The sequence below is a fragment of the Populus euphratica genome, unplaced genomic scaffold (genome assembly GCF_000495115.2).
Source record: "Populus euphratica unplaced genomic scaffold, PopEup_1.0 scaffold12.1, whole genome shotgun sequence".
In the NCBI taxonomy this organism is placed as follows: Eukaryota; Viridiplantae; Streptophyta; class Magnoliopsida; order Malpighiales; family Salicaceae; genus Populus; species Populus euphratica.
Window position 1 is genome coordinate 1,532,219 of NW_011499858.1, and position 23,682 is coordinate 1,555,900.

Consider the following 23,682-nt stretch of genomic DNA (forward strand, 5'->3'; position numbering starts at 1 on the left):
CTGTAGAAACTTTGTTGCAGCATAAATCCATCGACAGACATGAAGGTCATACATAAATCCTTTCGACAATTTCCAGCAGCATTTTGTTTGGCACCCGACCCCTCTTCTATATGATTCAGTAATGATAGGACCAACAATCCATCATTATTCATTCATATAGCTCATCCAATCCTTCTCCAGGCTTACATAACATTTGGACAAAGTGTTTTCATTTCGTATTCGATAAACTGTCAGAATAATATGATGGACTTCATGTTGGCCTTTTATTTTTTATTTTTTAAAACATTCAAAGTATTTTCAGACCATCTTTTTTGTGCAATGAGATCAATCTCTTTTCTGTTAACACTTTATCCATGTTTTTATGAGAAATTTCTTTTCCATGGTCTTCCTTGGATTTCAAATCCCAATGAAAAGCTAACGTGGAAAGCAAAATTTAAAACTCCAACTAACACCTACCAGACAAGGTGGTGGATATCTTTCAATCAATTTCTATCCAAACATTTTAAATCATTAATAAAACAATATTAATAAAAAAAATATAAAAATATTAGAAAGAAAAAAAAAGTGATGCATGATAGCCAAAATATTATGAAAATATTTAAATAGTGATATATTAAACGATATATTTTTATAAAAAATATAAAAAAAATAGTCTATCAGATTGAATCAAGTCAATCATTATTAATCCATGAGACTCATAATCTGAGATATGATATCATGATAAGATTATAAAAGTTATATCAAAACAATTTAAAAAACTCAATTATAATGAATGAAATACAGAAGGCTGAAATAATTTTTTAAAAATCTAAAAAATTTAGGGATTATTTGTTGATCCATCATGTGTTTTTCTAGCAATTTTATTTAATATTAAAATGTAGATTTACATTGTAAGATATAAACCCGATATTAAAAATATCTTGTTTTCTCTGAAGTTTAAAAAAATCAAAAATATGTTTTATTTGTGTGCATATAGCTAACTTCTAAAATTTTAATGCCTGTTTTTTGTGAAAAATAAAAATTATATTTTTATCATATTTTGAAGAGTATAAAAATCAGTTAATGGATATTGTTATTTGGCTCATTGGCTTTTTAATTTAATTTTATGGGGTTTAAAATATAAAATTAAAATATCAAAGATTTATTTCAACGAAAAATATGATTTTTCAGCTTGCACGAAAACTAAAGACTACAATGTTCTTTTGTCATTCTATCCTTATTTTTAAGATAATGATAGTTATTCACTTTCAAATTTAATTCTTAATCAAATTCAAATTTAAAAAAAAAATGAATTTGATTGAAATTTTGTTTCCCACATACAAAGGGACTTTGACACTATAAACACAAACCTCAGTGTATGCACCAGGAGGAAAACAAATGCAGAAGGAATGGTACCAATTTTCCCAACAACAAGTGCTTGCATTAATCTTCGTTCAAGAAGTTGAGAACAACAATCCAACAACAAGTAAGTCATTTTGTCCCCTCCTTTTCACTTTTAATTACCCTCTTTCTATAGCAAGCAGGTGTGGGTAGCTTATGCACACTTGTAAAGAAAAATATACCGACCGGGTTACTAATTTGAACAATTGACTTAGCTGATTTGGCTGGGCTAGATCTAACCCAAAAGAAAAAAAAAAAAGAGGATCAGGTCTGGGCTTTAAGCCCAGCCTGCCCAAATTGTGTTTGTTAAGGGCATGCTTAGCAAAACACAACCTTATGTCTTGATCATAATTTTTATATTCATTCTAATTTGATATTTGACCAAACAAACCCTTTTTCAATAGCAGAAAATTTCAAAAATAGTCGGGGGCCTTCGTTGATTTATTTGTGGGTCACTCGCACTTTATTTTATTTTTTTCTTTATGTTTGTATTTTTTTTGTAAATGTACTCAATCTTTAGACTATTACTGTTAAATGCAAAAATATTATACAATGTTTTTGTGACTTCCATCTAAAAAGGGAAAATAAAAATAAAGAATAAACGAGAAAAAAATGACATAGAAAATTTCTTTTTCAAAATTATTTTTTGCGAAAAATATTCACTAATGCCACAATCAGAAGTATCTTATTTTTTAGATTCGTGTGATATTTATCAACGTCAGAGTTGTAAATATTCATAGGAATTGTTCACTAACACTAGAGTTGGGAATATGAAATGATAATAATAATAATAATAAAAAAGAATAAATTCTGCAATTTTAGACAAAACTAATAATGCAACCTATTTTAGGTAGGACGTTTAAGAGGTGATAGCATTTTTTTTTTTTTTTGCGTAACCAATCCTATACCATAAATTTATGTTGACCAGTTAGAATTTTTAGTGACTATAATACTAAGTGGTAACTCCTTAAATATGACTTTTCCCCTAAAAAAATAATATGACAGATATCTATTCTTTTCCCACTACAAATTAATTTTTAAGTGATCATTGTAATATCCGGATGTGACAGATATAATAACTAATTTATAATTATTCATTAGAACTTGGCTTATATTTCAAAAATATCAAAAAAAAATATGTTGTTTCTATTAATACATGGGATTATAAACTTATATATAAGATATATTCCTGATATTAAATTAAAAAATAATTTCTTTTACTTTTATGTTTTATCAATTTAACTAATAACTTGAGATTTAAATTTTTTTAACCTATCATTTTTTTATATTAAAAAAATTAAATTTGTTGTGGGACGAGGTATCTAAGTGACACCTATTACAAAGCTATTTTTCGTGTCTAATTCATTATTCTTTTTCCGTCTATTAATTATATGATACCCGGAGAATTCATGAATTGTAATTCAACTTGGAAACTGCTGCTGGGATAGAAAACTTGACTGTGGCTTCATAATTGTGAATGCTATTTCAACCCTCAACTGTGCCCGATATGACACTATGTTTGCAATCTCTCTCTTCATCGTTAATTGCCTCCATTGAATATCTATCCAGCATGGTGGCATGTATGAGTTTACTTCAAGATTTTTCAAGATTTATTGAATTGAACTTATATCTTTTAGCCAATATTTAGAATTTTGAATGCACAGGTCACAATTAATGATCTCTGTTGGATATATATAGTGTTTTGTCTGGCATTATGAGAACTTGTGCTTTAGGTAATTTTTACTTTTCAATGTGTTTTTTAAATTTGTTTTTTTTTAATGATTTTAAATGATTTAAAAAAAAATATCATATTAATATATTTTTAATTTAAAAGTATTTTTAAAAATTATTTTGCAATACATTAACAAACACATAAATAGATCTGTCAATTTCTTATAAGAACATCAACCCGCAAATATCATATACTAGCTATTTTACTCACGCGCCATAGCAGGTTGTAAATTTTTCTTTTAAAAACACTTAAGCTATGCAGGCTATTTTTTATTAAAATTAAAAGCATAATTCAAGAAGTTAATGCAAGTATATAATTAAATAAATTGATGGTAATTTATGTAAATAAAACAAATTATTAACAATAACCAAAAAACACTAGAAAAATTGAGAGAGATATACAGGTTAAAATATTTAATATTGTAATATGTATTATTTATTTAATTGTATATAATAAATTTATTTAAAAAATCAATCTGTAACAAAAAGAAACATAACTATTTTGAATTTTTCTTATCATATAAAATTACTTGTTATAAAAATCAATTATTTTAATAACTAAAATTATGTTAGACTTGATTAAGTGTCATATGATCAAAGGAACCAATCACGGCCTAGTTACCCAATTTAAAATCTTATTTGGTTAAGGAAAAATTGTGTTGGAGTTAATTGATTACGTGTCATTGTCGTTTCAACCCATATCCAACTCAATTAAGTTCAAATAGGAAATAATAACATATAAAAAAAATTTAAAATAAAGAGTTTAGGAAGCAAAACAAAAGGACATCATCGTATTATATTGCCCCCCCACCATCCTAGTTTAACTTGCTAAATATACGGCAGAGTTATGACATGATAATAATATACTAACCTAATTTGACTAGTTGTCTTCTCCATTATCTTTTTTTTTTTATTAACATGGGTGTCCGGACCAGCTTGCGCGCACCACGACTAATCCCACAAACCCTGAAGTTAATGACCATGTAAGCCTCCAGTGGCTATCATATGAGCAACCAAGGATTCGAACCTAAGACCACAGAGGGAACAAACCCCTTGATCCCAAGCTCTTATCACTTGGCCACCACCTAGATGGTTCTTCTTCATTGTCTTTTTTTTTCTTTGATTTGATCTTTATAGGATTTGGATGGGGGCAATCCACCAACATATTCATAAAAGAATTAGGGACCAATAAAAATTCCAAGAGTTATTAGAGAAAGACCAAATTAATAATAAAAAAAAAAAAAGATTCCTTTTTATTTCATTTCCCTTTTTCCACACGATCAAGTCTTTATTAGGATGGAAGGAGATGAAGGTAGGGACTAGACTAAAGAGTTATAAAAGAGTTGGATACCAAATAAAAAAGGTTGAATAGTTATATAAAAAAACAACAATAAAAAAACAGTGACTAAATAAAAAATAATAATAAGAGACTGAATTAAAAAAAAAAAATTGGCTGGTATGTTCAAAATACATGCTAGAATGTGAGGAAAACATCCTTTTAGATTAATTTAAGTGTCTGAGCATTTACACGGACCTCAATAAATTAATGATCGTATAAACGCTGTCTTTATAAAACTTCAACCCGTGATAGTTATAAAAACCATCTTTTTTGGATGACGTTTCGCTCTTTTTATGACCTGACATCGCCCTTCCCAGTATTGTTGGAATTGTCTCATCAATCCCTCCATTACACGACAATGTTGTCAGTGAAGACATGACGCTATTCTTTCTTCTCTTCTTTTCCCGGTTCCCTCTTTACCTTCCTTGCTTTTCGAGCAAAAACTGGGGGAAAAAAACAATTATAGCAGTCCACAGTCGTTTGTGAGGAGAGTCCCAGTGATGTATCTGCCAAAATTAGTTTTTGTTTTAATTGTTGAGGGTGGCGAGACTAATAAATTTTAGGGACTGGACAGAAACAAACTGAATTTGTAGTGGGAACCCAAAATAAATGCAAAGGCTTTTCTGTGGAGCCATTTCTAGAAGAAAAGAAATAAATAAAAAGGCACTGGTGGATCTGTGCTCTAACCACACACCGCTTGAACATCCACCACTAAAAACGAATTCCTCTCATAGTTTTCTCTTTCTCTTGAAGCAATGTATTATCTAACGTTGGTGGCTTATTACATATATTTCAATTCATGCAAGGTTTTTTATTTTCTTTCTCTACTTATCTTGGCTTTGTTCTACATGTTTGTGCTCAAGGAAAGTGTGGGAGACACACAAAAATTTGCGGCTTGGGTTTGCAAGCAAGAGGCCAGGGCTCTGTTCTGTTTGCAATTTGAAGAGAGTTCTTCTATTTCTGCTGCTCGTCATCGTGACTCCAACGTGTCCTACTATAGGGTTTCAGTGCTGTCTGGGCTTCTTGCATGATTCCAGTCATCGTTTGCCTTCCAAATTTCTGGCTGCTTGCTGTAGTTTCATGGCCCTGTAATAACTAATCCTAGGCAAGCGAGCAAATTTTATATTTCATGTTCAAATCCAACTTATATTGAATAGTCTGTTGTAATATATTAAAATAATATATTAGACTGAGCTATCAAGTGAAATTGAGCTGAGAAAGATTGCAGGGATAGCTTACAGGGATTTCACGTGATTGGGAAAGATAGTAGGTATCATATGTACCTTATTTAGAAGATATCAGATAGAAGGCCGCTCTATGGTTCTATCTATTATTTTTTTCATCATAAAAAATATAACAAAATTATATAAGTATTTAAAAATATATATCCAAGATTGTAGTCATTATTTAAACGAGTTTAATAAACTTGATTAATTTAATAATATAATTAAAAACTAAGATATCAACAACAAGTAAAGTAAAAAAACAACAATAATTTAATGCAAAAGATAAATGTTTGTAATATTATAAAAATATATTTTTATAATATTTCTAAAACTTTTGCATGTTCTTATTTGTTAATAAAATAAAAATTAAATTAGAATGAAATGATTGCATAAAAATAAAAAAATATATATGATTACCGGCAGATAAAAATAAAGAATGACAAATAAAAAATTATAAAAACAAAAAATAAATTGAAAAAATAATATAAATCTTAATTCCCAACAAATAAAAATAACGAATGATAAAATAAAAAAAATACTAAAACAAAAAATAAATTCACCAAGTCGCTGAGTTTGTCTAAGCTATCACCAAAGTGAATATAATTTTTTATGATCCAGCTTTAACAAAAATCAAAAACTGTAACCTAGTCATTGGACTGAGATAATTTTGTAGAAAGCAAACTGAATAAAATCACGAAGCTTAATTCTTAAAATAACTTAATATTAAAAAGCTAAATTTAAAAGCAACAAAAAAAATAGGTATAAGTCAAATCCAGTGTACCTGTTAAATCCATGATTTGAGGTATGATATTAAAATAACTCTATAAAAGAAAGGGTAAAAAAACAAAGAATATCAATTTTTAACGACTCAATGATGATGCTTGAGATATAATATTAGAATAACTCTATAAAACAAAGGGTAAAAAAACAAAGAATACCAATTTCTAACGACTCGATGATGATGAATGAAATTAAAAAAAATACAAATGATCAAAGTTAATCCAGTCCAACCCTCAAAATTTATGATAAGAATCATGCTATTGAATCAAGCATAAAGGGCAAACATAAAAAAATAAAATGTAAAACTCTCAACCAACCAAAATAATTAAGAATAAATCTGAAAAGACAAATTAAAAAAAGGATAGAAAAGAAAAAAATGTAGATTTGAAAATAATAAGAATCAAATTTCACATAAAAAAATTATAAGGGAAAAAATAGAATAACAATTTCAATTAAAAAAATGATAAGAAAAACTAAAAATGACAATAAAAAAATGATGATCAAATTTCAAACAAATATCAAATGTCAAGGGAAGATATTAAAAAAAAATTCAATAAAGAATTAAAGACTAAATACATTACAATTAAAAGAATAAAGACCAAATCTAATATATAAATCAAATGTAAATGAAAGAAATTTAAAAAAAAAATTAACTTAATAAATGACTTAATATTAAATACATTGCAATGAAAAAAATAAGAATCTAATTTAAATCAATAAAAAAATAACTAGACTTCTTTGCTTTTCTTTGCAATGACCAACATGTTATTTCTAGGAAAGGAGAGAGGAAAAAGAAAATTGAGAAAAAACAAATTGTTGAACTTCAATTGTCAGTTTAATTACTGCACATTTTTCACTACCTTGTTTCATCACATTGACAATAATACTGAAATGTATCAAAATTTATTTTGAATGTTGACTTTTATAGTTTGTTGGGGGTTATAAATGCCACTCAAAAAGTATAGACGGCACCTGCTAGCTACCAAGGCAACAACTTTGAAATTTATTTTTTTTATATGTTTGAAATGATCTAATTCCCCTAACTCCACATGAAAATAAAAAAAAAATTAACAAAATAATTAAAATGTCATTACATTCAAAGCTAAGAAAGATTATTTTTTTAGAGGCATTTAAGTGATTTTATTTGACAAAAATAAATTTGAAAAGCCCCTTGATCCAAGGAACAAGTTTTTTTTTCATTTAACGGTGATTAAGTAATTATAATATAAAAAAAGATACGAGAATAATGATTAACCCTCTTCTTTTTTATAATGGTTAATGAATTATACAGAAAAGACTTTCCTAAGCTTTACAGCTTGTCACTCAATAGTAAAACAATAATGAATGTGAGTATGTGAAAATATAAGTTTTTTTAGTTTGTATATATATATATAAAAGTAGCAAACCATAATCTCATAATATTAGTATAAGAATCACTCCATAATGGCCTACAGATGCTACTTTGTAACCCTACATCTATCATTTTTCTGTATCAATAAAAATTACAAACTAAAAAATACAATATTTTTTTATAGTAAAAATTTTATTGGTAGATTTTTTTTTTTCATTTCTTCAAGAATTATAAATGGTGTTTTGCTATTATCAATCTAAAAGAAACAAAAAAAAAAAGCACAAAAAGTCTTGATATCTTTGAATATCAAAAGCATGAAGTTTTTGAGTTGTGAAACACTTAAAAATATTTTAAAGATAGATTAAAAGAAATCTTTTGTTAAAAAGTTATATAAATTATATATTGTAATCTCATTTAATAATTTAAAATTTTAGGTTTAAACTTCTGAATTGAGATGATTATTTGATATAGTATTAGAGTCTTAATAATTAAATAGTTAAAAATTTAAATTTTAACATCTCTATTTTCTTAAATAATTATATAAAATAATATAAATATGTATAAATTTATAGTCTAAAAGCTTTTTACTTATCATATAAAATGAAGGCTTCATGCATGTTTAGGTTCATTAAGCACAGAGGAATACGAAAGAGAGAAGTTTAGACTTATATTCATTGCTTTGAAACAACATGGTTCTGCATCATCTTTAACGTTCTAAAAGGTAACTAAGAAAAATAAAAAAGTAACTCTTAACTTACTAATTAGTTATAAGTTCAAGTCTACATCCCATAAAATATTTACTACTGTAAACCATAACCTACATTTCTCATTACTCTTATAAACTTATTATAAACTTAGTTTTTACTCTACATTCTTATAAAAAATAAAACATATCTTATCAAATAAAAATCTTTTGAATTTAAAATTTATATATATTATCTTTCATTTAATTTTTTTAATAAATAAAAATAGTGATATTTAAATTCGTGACTGTTTGGTCATCAAGATTTTGATATCAAGTTAAAGAATTAATTCAACTCAAAAAATTAAGTTACCAGATAAAATCTCAAAATATAATTTATATTATTTTTTAATAATTTTATGATAAAATTTTAATATGTTTGAAACTTAAAAGGGTTACACTGAATACTATTGTAATTTATGCGTTTGAGTTGTTAATTGTTTGTTGTTGACGATTTTATTTTCATTTTTCTTGTAGCTTTTATATTTTTATTTTTAAGAAGATTATTTTAAATTTATTTTTTTAATATTTTTGAATCATTTTAATATTAAAAATAAATTTTAAAAAATAATTTTAAAAAAGAATCATGTAATTTCCAACAGTCTCGTGTTCTCTTGCCCATTGACACGATGAATCTTCGGGTGGACATGTTCCCTCCCATTCGTGCACTTTCCGAAGTCCAGGCAGAAGCTACTTCTCGTTAAATACGTGAGCTGGGCCCTTTTATTTTTAATTTTGGTCGACAGTAAATTAATTCCCTGTGGGGTGGGTCTCATATCTTGACCTAGTTTCTTGGGTATGACAACTGGGTCAATCGAATAACCAAGTCAGTGTACAGTGGTGTAATATATTATTTATTTCGAGGCTCTCAGAGCAAAGTTGATGCTTCCGAAACTACAACAAAATTCTCAAATAGGTCCCTCAACAAAAATAATTCCTAATCAGGTACCCTATCCATCAAACATTATAACGTGATTTCAAGATAAATAGGGCTCCAGCTCTTGTGATCTTAGAAGCAAAATATTTAAAAGTGGCATTAATTGGTAATGATTATTAATAGATCAGGGACTCAAATGGAAAAGGTTTTTATATGGAGACTCTATTGAGATCTTGTTGATAGCTGTGGGAGCAAATTCATGTATATTGCCCTTTTCAAAATTAAATTTTAATTCAAAGAGTTGTCTATGATACTAAACAAGATTCCAATTAAAAAAAATAAGATTTGCTATTCATATTTAATTTTTAATTTACCTCTCTTCTTTCTTGTTTATATGTTTTAAAAGTGTTTTTTTAAAAAAATTAAATTTTTTTAATTTTTTCTTTATTTTAAAGTAATTTTTTGATACTTTTAAATTATTTTGATATATTGATATTAAAAATAATTTTTAAAAAATAAAAAATAATATTTTAATATATTTTTAAATAAAAATATTTTAAAAAATAATCATAATTATATTCTCAAACACATAACCAGAAAATGCACAAACCTCAAAATATGATGAGATTAGTCTAGGCGCTCTTGCTCTTAATTCATCAAATATTACATAGTAATCACTAGTGAGCTGTGAGAAGAATGATGTATAAATCCATTTACTCTTTTTAAGTTTAGCCTAATCCTTTTTTTAATTAGATGTAGTTTGAAATTACATTTTAAATAATATTTTATAAAAATTATTTTTTATATATTTTTGAATTATTTGATGTGTTGATGATATACTAATATAAAAATAATTTTTTAAAATAAAAAAATTATTATAATACACCTCCAAACAAAAATCTTTTTAAAAATCAACTATTACTATATTTTAAACTTCTATTTAATCATTGTTTTTGTTACAGTTTTTTCTTCATGTTTTTCCATCCTAGAAAACAAAAAGGTTGGAAAGCAAATCTTTGTGCTTATTGAATGATAGCGAACTGTGTTTTCTCCTGGGACAAGAACATTTATTCTTATGTTCATGCATCTGAGGTTGCTTTAATTTTCTTTTAAAAGACACAAAAATGCTTTGTTTTTCGAAAATATGCTTTCCTTAATTTTCTTGCTTTAAGATTTTAATCCTTTATTCCAATACAAAATAAAAATAAATAAGAGAATTGTGTTCACTCCTTCCATTATTATCGCCACTCCATGATTTATTAAAATGATTAAATCAGTGTTTTTATTTAAATAAATCAACTAGTAAGTAATTATCCTAAACATAATTATTTGGTAAAGTTTATTTTTTTAATTAATATGAATATTCAGAACAACTTGAAAATACCTTAATTAATTTTATAAAATTTAAAATTAATAATCATGTAAATTTTCAATAATTATAAAATTTCTGAAATTTAAACTAGTAATTTTTAGAAAATAAACTTAAAATTTATGTTTTTTTTTTCTTTGGTGAAGTAAAGAGTATATTTTCCAGTAAAATGAATTAATAATATATACACACACATATATAAAAGAAGAAAAAGAAAAAGAAGAATATCCCACATTTTAGAAGACCGTTACAAGTCTCGTAAAACGAATCCATCATCATTCACATCTTAAAATTAACCGTTGCAAAACCTTGCCAGTTGCCACGCTCCTATTCTTAAATCACCGACCAAGGGCATTGTTGTCAATAAAGACTTATTCAAAAACTTTCCCAATTCGACCGTTGAGTAGAAATACTTCAAAGGCCTACCGTTTCGAAATCAAAGTCACCATTACTGTATCTCTCTCTCTCCAAAACATCAAATCTCTCTCTCTCTCTCTTTACAAATACATATCCATGGCAGATCAAAGCGCAAACCCGTCGTCAATAATGGAGCCAAAGCAACAACACCCACTTCACCAAATTGCAGAAACACCGACGCACAAGCTTCTTTTAAAACAATGGTTAAAAGAAGAAGAACTGATCTTCAACAGAATCTCTCTCAAAGAAACACAAATCGACTCAGTCTGTAAAGAAATCACTCAACTTTACATATTCTTCTTCCTTTTCCACTCCATTTCTTTGCTTCTTCTCTTCAACGCATCCTCGAAAGACCCTTTTGGAGCTAAAGGGTCAGAATCTTGCAAGAGATCATGGATCCCTTCATTGTGCTCTCTTCTGTGTTCTTTAGGGATTATTTGGGCTGTTAGGTATAAAACTGATGTTGAATGCCATTTAGAGAAGTTGCTAGAGAGAGAGAAAGAAGATGGTCAGTTGCTGGCGAAGTGTGTTGAGGAGTTGAAGAAGAAAGGATGGGAGTTTGATCTCTTGAAAGAAGTTGATGCACTTCGAAGAGCTAAGAGTTTGAGAGTTGAAACAAAGGTTGTAAGGAAATGGTCTGCTAGGGATTTTGTTACTTTGTTTTTCTTTAGTGTGTCTTGTCTTGTTCTGGGGTTGACAAGGATTATTTTGTGTAATTGATCGGATTGGATTCAAAATGGGGTTTTTTTTTCTTATGTAATTTGGTTTTTCATGGCAGAAGACTCTTTTTTTTATGTAATTTGGTTTTTCATGGCAGAAGACTCTTTGTTTCTGTCATTGAATTGGATGGGGAGCTATGAAACTAATTTGTTTCTGTAATTTGGGAAAATTTTATTTGAAAGAATTAATGTTGAAACAATTACGAATCTCTTGCTCTTTGATGATTCTAATTTGTGATTTGTTTAATGAATTTTGACAAATGAAATACTGAAGTTTGAATTGCAGAGCCCATCTGTTTTCTTTTGTTCTTCTTTATTTTTAAGGCTTAATGCAGCTGCTGTTTACCTAGCTGGTAGTATCGGTAGATTATAGATAAAAACGGTTCCATCTGTTTTATTCATGAAATTAAGAATACTAATTGAAACTGTTTTTTTCCTTTCCCTTTTCTCTAGTTTGAGACACAGTCACACCAAATAAGTCAATAACATTGACCAGAACGGAGAGCTTGCAAAGGCTTAGATGAAAATCAGCTCTTCTCTTCATGGGTGGAGAAAGGTATAGATATCCTCCGCATGAAGAGTTTTCAAATACTTCAGTCGACACCACCTCTTCTTTGCTAGGGCTTCTTTATGGGGATTTCATTTAACATTCTATGAGGGACAATGGCAACAGAAACAGAGTCTGGTTTCGAAGTACATGCAAGGGATTAGAACTATAAAAACATGCAGTAAAAACATCCTACCAAAATTCAGAAAAATTTCCACCTCTCGCCCATTTACCAATCCAGCACAGAATTTGCATTCAACATCAAAAGGAAACATAGAGATCAATGGCAATAGTATCTTACACATCTCCTAAACACATCTGATAAAACTGAAGAAATCAGAATCAAATCACTCCTTTAGGAACTTGCTGGATCTGGACGGGCTGCAAAATACGTAGAGCTAAAATAAGGATCGCCATCTGCCCTGTCCGATAGCTGTTTCAAGAAATTCCATTTCACCGGTAACAAGATTTAAGACTCCAACCTATCTTCACATGCATCAAGAAAAAACAGTAAAAATACAAAAAGGAAAACTCATTTTAAACAGCGGTCGTTGTGTGTCTTGTAATTATGTACATGATTGCACAAATCCATTAATAGAATCGGTATGTGAACTTTCAGAACAAGCCTTAAAGAAAAAAAAATGTACTGGCACTGATACAAGAAAATCGTCATCTGCTCTGTCCGATAATGTTGTTGAGCATGGGATCGGTGGTGTTTGGTGTGAAATTCTGTGTTGTTCCCAGTGCTGGTGCTTGTAGATGAATTGTAGTGGCTAGTATCAGATGTTCTCGTTGCACCATCATTCATAAAGCTGCTTGTATCATCAAATTTCCATTAATTCAAGTATCCAGTTTTTAACGTTTCACTACTCACTTCGATATCACTAGATAGCATAGCAACGACACACGACATTGATGGCCGTAGAATAGGTGAAGTTTGAGTACATAAAATGCTTTGAGTAAATAAAATGTAACTGCTATCAAACGTTGCAACTGCTATCAAACGTTTTAATTCTTCCTCATTAGATTCAGATAATCTCGATTCTACTAGCTCAACTTCACGGTTGTTTTCATGTAGGTGCCATGCCTGAAAAGAAAGTAACCACTTAAATTGATGAAAAGCAATTTATTTGATATAGCACCGAATGTGGCAAAACTTTTGCAGTAATTGGGTTACAAGTTTCATACAAGATACCCATTCAAGAAGGTATATCCTTTCCATTTCCAAGCTCGAGTCCGAACTTGGCCTTCTGCTTATGATTTTCAGAGCCATAACACCGAATGCAAATACATCAGCTTTTCTGTCAGGTCATCGCAAGCTCCGGAGCAAGATACCCACTAAAATAGTACTGACAGGGTCAATAACACTAGTACATATGGTTGCACAGTTGATGCTTCTAGACATGATTTGAGTAGAAGGATGATTGCTTAAATTTAAAGAAACTTGAGGGTTTTGCATTACAAGATCTCACATTGTTCCCGCAACACGGGTGCTTATACGGGTCTTCTTATCATTGTAAAGTTTGGCTACACCAAAACTGATTACGACAAACATGTAACCTGATGAATACAACTTGAATACTTCTGCAAACCTGCTATTCAAATTATAAAATTCAAATATCTTAATAAAAAAATAAAAAAAATATATAAAGTTTTTTTTAAAATCATATTAGTTTTTTAAACTTATAACCCGATCGAGTTATTAGAACCAAAACACCTAATCTAAAAAAAACCATAAAGTTCAATTCTTAATCAATTAAATACTGAAGAATACAATTATAAAAAATATCTTAATTATACAAAAGAATTTAAAAATACAAATGAAAAGAATAGAGATCAAAATTAAAATATAAAATAAATCTAATTTTTAATTGAAAGGTGAAATTGAGAAAAACATCAATTTCATCAAAAGGATAATTTTTTTTAAAAGAATATGAATCAAATTAGCATAAAAAATAAAAACAATGTTTAATTAAAGAGTGAAATAAAAAAGAGTAATAAGTCTTACAAAAAGACCAATAAAAAAATTAAAAATTAAAATAATAAAGACCAAATTGAAAAATATAATATCATTAATTTGAATTGAAAGATTAAATTAAAAACCACTAAAACTTTAAAAAAGTCAAGAAAAAAAATAGAAATCCAAAAAATGATTACCACATAGAAGAATATAATTTTTTGGTAAATTAAAATTGAATGATGAAATTGAAAACTAATAAAAAATTTTACCAAAAAGTCAAGATAAGAAAAATAAAAATTAAAAGAGCAAGGATTGAAGTTGAACCCGACTATAATTTATTAAGGGAAGAGAGAGAGACAAAGAGGAAAGAAAAGCTTATCGATGTAAAATCAAACCATCAATGAAGACACTTGTCACTTCATCAAGAAAAGAACATAACAACACTTTCAACGATACAATAAAAAGATATTTTTAAATTCTAGAAGGCATCGCACATATCGTTTGAAAGGCACAAACGCCTCCCATTCACCCACAAGTGTTGTACAAGAACACCTAGTTTTTTAATAAAAAAAAATCCAAATACATAATCTCCGTTGAGTTGAATTTGTAATTATAAAAATTCCAATGTGAAAAGCCAACAAAAGCCCCTTGATTAATTTCATTGTTATTTTTTTTATTTGGAGGGTATTTTTGTAATTTCATGGTGCATTTAAATTAATATTACTTTTTGTATTTGTGCAAATATATACCAAAGTGCATCTTAGCTTAAATTATAATAGTTAAAAAAACCATTGTGTATAAAACTACCCTTTATGCTAAGTTTAATTTTTTCTTCCAAATATATTTGAGTTATTTTATTGTGTAATTAAAAAAAAATTATTTATCCTGGCTGTATTTGATAATGACAAATAGAGTACATCAAAATACTTCAATGCACTTGAAAACCCTTGTTAAATTTTTTGGGTGAAAGAAACATAAACACATGAGATTGTTCCAATGAACCCTCATAGAAATACTCTCAATCCCTTTCCTTTTTTCTACCAACTTAAATAAATATGTTTGCTAATAGAGAAAACATGCAAGAGGAATTAGGATGATTTTTATGGTTTTCTTTTTTAATTTTCCAGGACAACCCTAATAAAGGGAGGCATTGAAAAAACATGATTTTTAGGGTGCAAAATAAGAGTTTTTTAGTTTAGAAAAGTTTTTTTTTTTTCCACTTAAATTCAATGGGGTTCTTACATTTTGGCCCAATAAATAAGTGGCTCAACCATGTTCTTATCGATGATTCAATCAGAGATTTGAGTTGTAAAGGATGTACTATTCGCCATTGAGAATGGGATTCTTATTGATTAAGGCAAGTCTTTGGAGTTGCATAAACATTTAAAATTTATAAAATTTCCTATCTTAAATATTACAAACAGCATAAAGGGCAAATACTTCCGAAACTGATATTGATGGCAACATTACCAATAACCTTCACTCTAAATGTAATTTGTTGTGAGTTGTCAATCAATATGGATACAGCATGCACGAGCAATGCCCTAAAGCGTCAATGCGTTCGAAACCTGCAATTAATTACTGGTAATGATTTAGAGATTATTATCTGATTTTTAATATGGTAACTAACGTGAGAAGATATTAACGCAATTAGTTAAAGTTTTGAGAAAAAAATACTTCAAAATGGAAAAATTAATCTGGCTTATCAGATTGTGATCAAAAGTAATTAAGGGGGGAAAAAACGAGATTAAACGTCTTAAGGATCAGCTGATCAGCCGGCCACATATTACATAACTTTGATTAATGATGCCATTAATAAGTATTTCTTTATTTCTTATTAAACCCACAATTCCAAAAGAAATTTTTTAGACCACAAATATTTCCAAGACAGAAAGAGGCATACACTGGACCACTGCCTTGACTTTCAATTTAGCAACACATTGCAACAGCAGCCCACCACCTTCCTGCCAAAAAATCTCACCTTTTTTTCTTGACAAAACCACGCACTCAAAGATGCTTCTTCTATGACTCCCACATGACCAAAAGCAATCCCATTCTACAGATACGAGCTCCAATGACATGGCGCTGCAGAACTGCCACTTAGATGTCTAGGTGGCTGAGCCACATGGCAGTCAGTTTTCCCAAATGTTTTTGGAGAAATTCAAAATAATTGGCCTTCAAGTGCCTTTTCTGGGCGTACGAGCATTACAAAATTTCTTGAACTGGTTTTAATATTTTGAGTATAAGTTCATATATAACCGATATTTAGATTAGATATTCAAAACATCAGGCGACTATACGATAATGTTTAACATATGAGGTTTTGCAATAATTTGTTAAACCGAATGCTTCGATTTATGTATCTAATCTGAAGCTGTTCTTATAAAGTTTTTATTTTTTATTTTTACATTTTTTAAGCAATTTAGTGAAAAGCATTGCCTTTACTCTTAACACAAAGGCCTCAAAAAGCCACACAACAGGGCAATACCGCCTGTCATAGGCATGAGGCCATGCACACGGCACAACCCTTTATCCTTTCGTCCACAATCCTCACGTGGTTGACTTGTGTCCAAATGAGTCCACCACTTTCTCTTCACTAGTTCCTCCTCTATATAAGCACCACCTCTCTTCCACATTACTCTAAAGCACAGCAAAACCAACATTTCTTTCTTCGTAGTCCGAAATCCCTTTCTTCTCTCCAAATTCAGTAAGTACATTGAAAAATGAGTCCCTTGTCGAAGACCATTATTGCTTTTTGTAGCATTCACCGTCATGCAGATGGAGACGATGATGGTGAGTATGGATATGATTATGCACCAGCAGCATGCATGGAAGGCGACGGGGATGATGATGATAGTGATTATGACTATGCTCCTGCAGCGCCAATGGAGGGTGACGATGACGATGATGGAGACTACGATTATGCTCCTGCTGCCTAACTAATTATAGAATTATATTCATCTGATAATCAGTCACAGTACTAAACTTTGGTAGCTTTCTCCATGCACTAATATTTGTATGGCTTAATGCCCTTGAGTTTTTGTAGGTTATCGCGACTACGTTAATTAAAGATCTTAATTATGTTACTCAAAAGCTTTTTTTTTCTCTTTATTTGAATGGCATGTTCAATTGATTTTAGTTTATAGACGATAAATTCTTTCGAGAAACGCTTTGAAATAAAGTTACAAATCTTAAGGCTTCAAAACGAAATGAAGATGACCATGATGACTAGTGATCCGGACTTGCTCGATGAAAACATTCACTATTCTCCCTTGAATCCGAGTTGTTTCTCCTTTTTCATTCATCTTCTTCAATAACAATTTTGTCAATAAAAAGTGACCTGAAAAGATTCCATCCAAAGTCTATCCTAGAAGCACTAGGATTTAACTTCACGTTCTCCCTAGCTAGATATTTTCTTGTGAGGGTTATTTTTGTCTTGCTACTGTGCAGGTAATCTTGTCTCGTTTAGACAGGCCTTCAACCTGTTTACAATAAAGGTGGTTCCATTTCATAGACTCACTCTCTCTAGGTTACTCGTTGTTTTCTTATAACGAAGGCTACCGATGGTGAAAAGACAAAGGAAAGTAGGTTATGAATCAGAAGAAGAGGAATTGGAGATAGTTGCACATCTAAATGAAGATGTCCAAGAGAAGGTATCTTTCTGTCTTGTCGGCATGGACTCAAAAAACCTTCAATGCCCAAGTAACGCTTCAGACGATGCTTTCGGTATGGAATACGAGGAAAGTAGTTAAAGCAACCACGTTTGGAAAGAATATGTTTGCGTTGTTATAATAGCTTGTATGCCAAGTAGATTAAAAAAAAAAAAGGAACTTTATCTCATATTGGAAAATGTAAGAAGTTTTGTTGTAATTCATCAAACAATGAGATGACTTGAATGTCATTCATCCAACAATAAGAATAAAAAGATTTTAAAAAAAAAAATTATTCATTTTTGTTTATATCTTTTTTTTTATATACTTTCACTTTCTATAATCTCAAAAAACTACTATATTGAAACCCTGAACTAGTTTTGTTCTAATCCAAGAAGAAAATTTCATTCAAGGTGTTTTTCATCATAAATTTTTTTTTCTATTTTATTTTAAATAAAAATATAAACCTTAAAATTATCATATTTGTCTCTAGAAAAAGAGATGTAATTGCCTCTGAAAAAAATTTAGGTTTCAACCTAAAATAAAGGGGAGGAACACGGTATATAAGTCCATCAAACTGGGCCTCATAACTAAAAAGGGTGGAGTCCCAACATCCACCTTAGGTAGGGGGAGAGTAGTTCTCGCCATAGAAGAAGTAGTTCTCCCATCATTGTCAATGAACTTCAAAAGATAGGAAGGTTGCCTTAGGTCCTGAAGATGATACCCCAAGTATTTTAAGTGCAAAGGATATTGAATTCATTAATGCTTAGAGGATTGAAGAGTACACAAATCTAATACATGCAAAGGTTGAACATATTATTCAAGCGACTTTAACCTTTACTTATAGTTATTTTAAAATTATAGCACTTTTTACATATATGTATTAGGCCATAAATTTTCTCTTCAAGAATTTATGAGAGATGTTTTTAAATATTATCAATTGGGTTTAGGTCAACTACATTCAAATAGATGGATAATCTTATTCATCTTTGATAAGTTTTTTAGGCTCGTTGGAATCGATCCTATAATTGGTATCTCTAAGACTTATTACCATATAGTTACTGTCATTGATGGTGATAATGACATGTCTTGGTTCTTTACTTTTACCAACAGACCCACTAGAGCTATAAAGGGAACCATGCAAGGAAAATTTGCCCGTGTCAAAAAATAAAGGGGAAAGTGGTTGATAGTAAAATATAACAGGCTAGTTAACCTAAAAGTAGGATGTAACAAATTTCTAATCACTCCTACTATTGGAGGGTACCTCCCTTTAATGTCAACAATAGATGTCTTCTAAGCTCGGATGAAGAAAACATATATGTTGTATTGGAGTCGACCTTAACGAAGTAGAAAGTCAATAGGATGTTTGGAGGGCACTACCAGGTCCTATTATAAAGTATGCAGCTTCCTTACCTTTTTGGTTTTTATTGCATCTGTGTTCACTGCTTACTTTATTTTTATGCATATCTGATAGCTAAAGAAGAATAAGAGAGTTTAGCAAAGTCTACAGAGGAGAATTAACTAAGAGGATCTTCATCCCGTACCTTAAGTAGAGGCAAGACTAGAAAAGAGATAGAGGACAATACTATTATCATTAATTAGCATCTTGTCCCTGAGAAAGGAATGGTAGGAGCTAAAACTCATGCGAAAATAAAAGTTATGGGTAGTGATACTCCCCTATCTAGGAGTTAAATAAATCTAACTCCACTTAAGGTGATTGTAGACATTATTGCTTGCTTTAAGAGGACTCTTCACCTCTATAAAGATTAGTGTTTTATTATTGCTTGCTTTAAGAGGAAAAGACTCTTCACCTCTATAAAGATTAGTGTTTCAGCCTCAACCGTATTGGCTTTTATGGTGGCATTCTTTCTACCACAACTTCCAGCTTTTTTTATAAAGGTTATAGCAGTCAGATTCTCTATTTGGACTATTATTGAGGAAGCTGAGTTTGAGGATGTTTTCACCAACCTTGCTATTAGTCAAGCTCCCTTCAATTTCCCTACCTTGATTGAGGAGGTGAGGCAATTTATAGAGACTATTATTGATAGAAGGTCAAATCTTAGAAAGGTTAGCCTAGAGGTGTTAAGACTATTGGAAAAGATTCTTACCATCTCATTAGACATCTTAATGATATCTAATAAGAGCTACTACCATCATTTATTTTTAACGCTTCAAATGACCTTTAATGTAGAGAACTTTCTCATTTCACCTTTCAATTTGTTCCTTTGACTATTGTTATTAACACTTGTTCTTAATAGAGTTTCATGATGTGCTCTTATTACAAGAGGCGTTGAATGGTTGAAAGGATCCATCTAAAACAAACCATTACTATAAACAGAACAAACCAAACTATATTCTAGCAATTAAAAGAGGAAAAGGTTATTTTGAAAACCGAACTAAAGAGCTTTAAGGTGGTTTATTCATTACTGAAGGAAAAAAAATATAAGGCTTCGTTCTTCAGTTGGACTCCAATAATAAATTGCTTTAAGCCACTTATAACCAAATGGATACTCTTAAATGAGAGATCTTTAAGATAAAAACCACCTAAGATGGTCTGAGGGTTGAACTTTTTGCTACTAAGAAAGAAGTTTGAAGTTTTTGAGCTCAACTAGAGGCTTTAGGGAATTCTCCTAAAGAGTTTTAAGAATTCTTTGAGGGGTTTGTAGTTTTGACCAAGATGGTTGGAGGCAAGATCTTTCTTGTCATGTCTAACCTGTGTTTATTTAATAAGAAAATGGGAATACATATAGACTTTATTGTTTCCTTTTAAATCTCAGGTCCTGATTTTATAGATATGTTCCTTATCAAGGTTGTTGTTACCCAACATGAAGAATATTTAGTTAAAAAGCTTGGGCTATATATCTAAACCTTTTTTCCCTTATCCCTTTACTTATGTACACAACAGCCCCAGTTTATCCATGTAACATATATTTTTTATTTTATAAAATTTGATTCTTTTCATTTCAATGTTTACTTGTGTGCATAAATCTAATGTCTACAGTAAAAATTTCAATTGGGGTTGAAGGCCCCTTAGAAAAGTTTGAAAATTTATATGGGTCTAATACCTATAATTAGAAAAATATTTATCAAATTTGAACCATGAACTTTGTCTAACCTCAACAAGATTTAAGAAGGATTTGCCCCTTGTTTGGAACCAAGAGGAAATCTTGGTTTTAGATATGTTATTGTTTGTCTGGATGAATCTGTAATGACTTGTTAACAAGCCTCTAGGAAATAGGTAGAGATTGATTTTGTTGGATTAAAAGGTTTCAAGTTTAATCTATTAAAGAGTTTAGGGTTATAGTCCTTAAAAAGGCGAAGCATTATTACTGAGGCAATCTATCTCATCCTTTAAGAAATATGCAATCACACGAGGTAAACCACGTTGATCCATTCTAAGGTAGTTTATGTTCTCGTATTAAGAAGGCTTTGATCCCTTTTAAGGTAAGTTATGTAATCATACTAAGAAGATTGATTCCATCCTATCATTAGAAGGTTGTGAGACTATTGCCCGAGAGAGATGTCATGTCAATCATATCCTTAAAGAATTGTTTCATCACATTACGGAGACTATGTTAATCTCTTTTGAGGTAAATTGTGCAGTTGCTCTTGGCAGACTTTAATCCCTTCGATGATAAGTTATGCAAACGCACTAAAAAGACTAAGTTTCTCTCATTTTTTGAAGGTTATAGGGTTGTTGTACTAGGAAGATACCGTGTCAATCCCATCATTGGAGAAATATGCAATTACATTAAAAAGTCCATGTAAATCTCTTATAAGATAAATTGTAAAACCATATTAGAGAGACTTTGATCTTTTCCAAAGTAAGTTGCACAATTGCACTAAATAAACTAAGTTCATCCTATCTTAGAAAGGTTGCAGGGCTACTGCCTTGCAGAGATGTCATATCAATCTCGTTCTTGGATAAATGTGTAATCATATTAAAGAGATCATGTTAATCCCTTTGCAAGGTAATTTGTGCAATCACACTAAAGAGACTTTGATTCCTTCTAAAGTAAGCTGCGCAAGTACACTAGAAAGACTGAGTTCATCCTATCCTTGGAAGGTTGTGGGGTTGTTGCCTTGGATATCACTTAGAGAGAGAATACATCATTACTTTGAATAATTTAATTCATATATAAGAAATTTACATTCTTAGCCATTGACTATGATAAAAAAAAAAAATTTCTTTTGAATTATAATCAATTTGATGATATTTTTTTACATTCTTAGCCATTGACTATGATAAAAAAATTTTCCTTTGAATTATAATCAATTTGATGATATTTTTGTTCAGATCATGGTCTCAATTCTAAATAAGAAGAAAATAAAGTTTCTCTGGTAGATGTTTTTTAGGTAATTGCCAAAAAGACTTCATATTTTGTACAGTTTAAACCAACACTTCATTTGGCCTGTTCTAAATAAGAAGAAAATAAAGTTTCTCCGGTAGATGTTTTTTGGGTAATTGCTAAAAAGACTTCATATTTTATACAGTTTAAACCAACACTTCATTTGGCCTCATTTTAAAATTTTGAAATTTAAAGTTCTAACGTTTATGAAGTCGATAAAGATGTGTAAATTTCCTTATCCTACCAAGTCTTCTAACATATAGGGGAAATCTTATTGATTTAATGGAACAATCATGTTATAAACCATAGTTATTATTATGAACATAATTGCAACAAGATCTTTCTTTCAAAATCTCCAGCATAGGTATAGGCATATTATTAGAAAACATAATAAAGTGGCTCATAATTTAACTAATTTGGAAAGACCTGTAGAACATGAAATTTTTATTATAAAGTATGTCTCATCTTTTTTATCTACTATGATTGCTACAAAAAAAAAAATTTCATGTTAATTTAATTTTAAAGATTGAACTGTAGAATTCTATAAAAATCATAGGCTAAAGTATCCTAAAGTATCCAACAAGTAAACCATACCTCGCCACCAATCAAAAATGCGTTTGGCTCACCTAACAAGGAAACCATACCTCACCACCAATCAAAAATGCGTTTGGCTCACCTTTTGCTCCATTGGTGGCCTGCCTTATTGTATTTAAAATCTTCTTATCAATATCTTTATAATAGTGTTTTCGATATCGCATTCCTTTTTCCTGTCCTTTGCATTCTCTGATAATCTCTTCCCTTGAATTATGTGCCGCTGTTGAACTTCTCATCTCCCACTCGACGGCTTCCTTTCTTCGGATTTTGTTCTTCCCATTTAGGCCTAGACCCAAACGGAAGTGGTGTTCTGCACCTTTTGTCAATCGGGCCTAGCCCAAATGGCATGGCTTTTCTTCTTCTTTTTCATCAACGGATGTACTCCCTTTTCACTCTAAATGAAATTCGGATCATTATAAGTAAATAAATGAAGAGACGTAGACACTGCTTGAGCTTTGTTAAAATAATTAATTCGTTATCAGAGAAAACTCAGACTCTGTTTTGATCATTACGACAATGTTAATATCTAAATTTGTGTAATCATGCAACCCCTTGTTCAGAGAATCAGAAGGTAAAGTTAGATATAGTCCCTAAATTATTTATTTTTCCTCCAATATGCCCTTCTATCTATTTTTTAATCCAAACAAGCAG

General features: G+C 30.0%; 1 protein-coding gene across 3 annotated transcripts; it reads left to right on the plus strand.

Moving 5' to 3' along the window:
• Positions 1-11,204: 11,204 nt before the first annotated feature.
• Positions 11,205-12,197, plus strand: LOC105123981 (uncharacterized). 3 transcript variants are annotated; one of them, XM_011023788.1, is made up of 2 exons: positions 11,205-11,956; positions 11,998-12,197. In XM_011023788.1, the coding sequence occupies exon 1, from the start codon at positions 11,309-11,311 to the stop codon at positions 11,930-11,932; it is 624 nt and encodes a 207-aa protein (XP_011022090.1). In that variant the 5' UTR covers positions 11,205-11,308; the 3' UTR covers positions 11,933-11,956; positions 11,998-12,197. The 3 variants fall into 3 exon arrangements, with proteins under 3 accessions (XP_011022090.1, XP_011022091.1, XP_011022092.1); XM_011023789.1 differs by having other exon boundaries at positions 11,205-11,963; positions 12,004-12,131; XM_011023790.1 differs by having other exon boundaries at positions 11,205-11,953; positions 11,996-12,131.
• Positions 12,198-23,682: the final 11,485 nt, after the last annotated feature.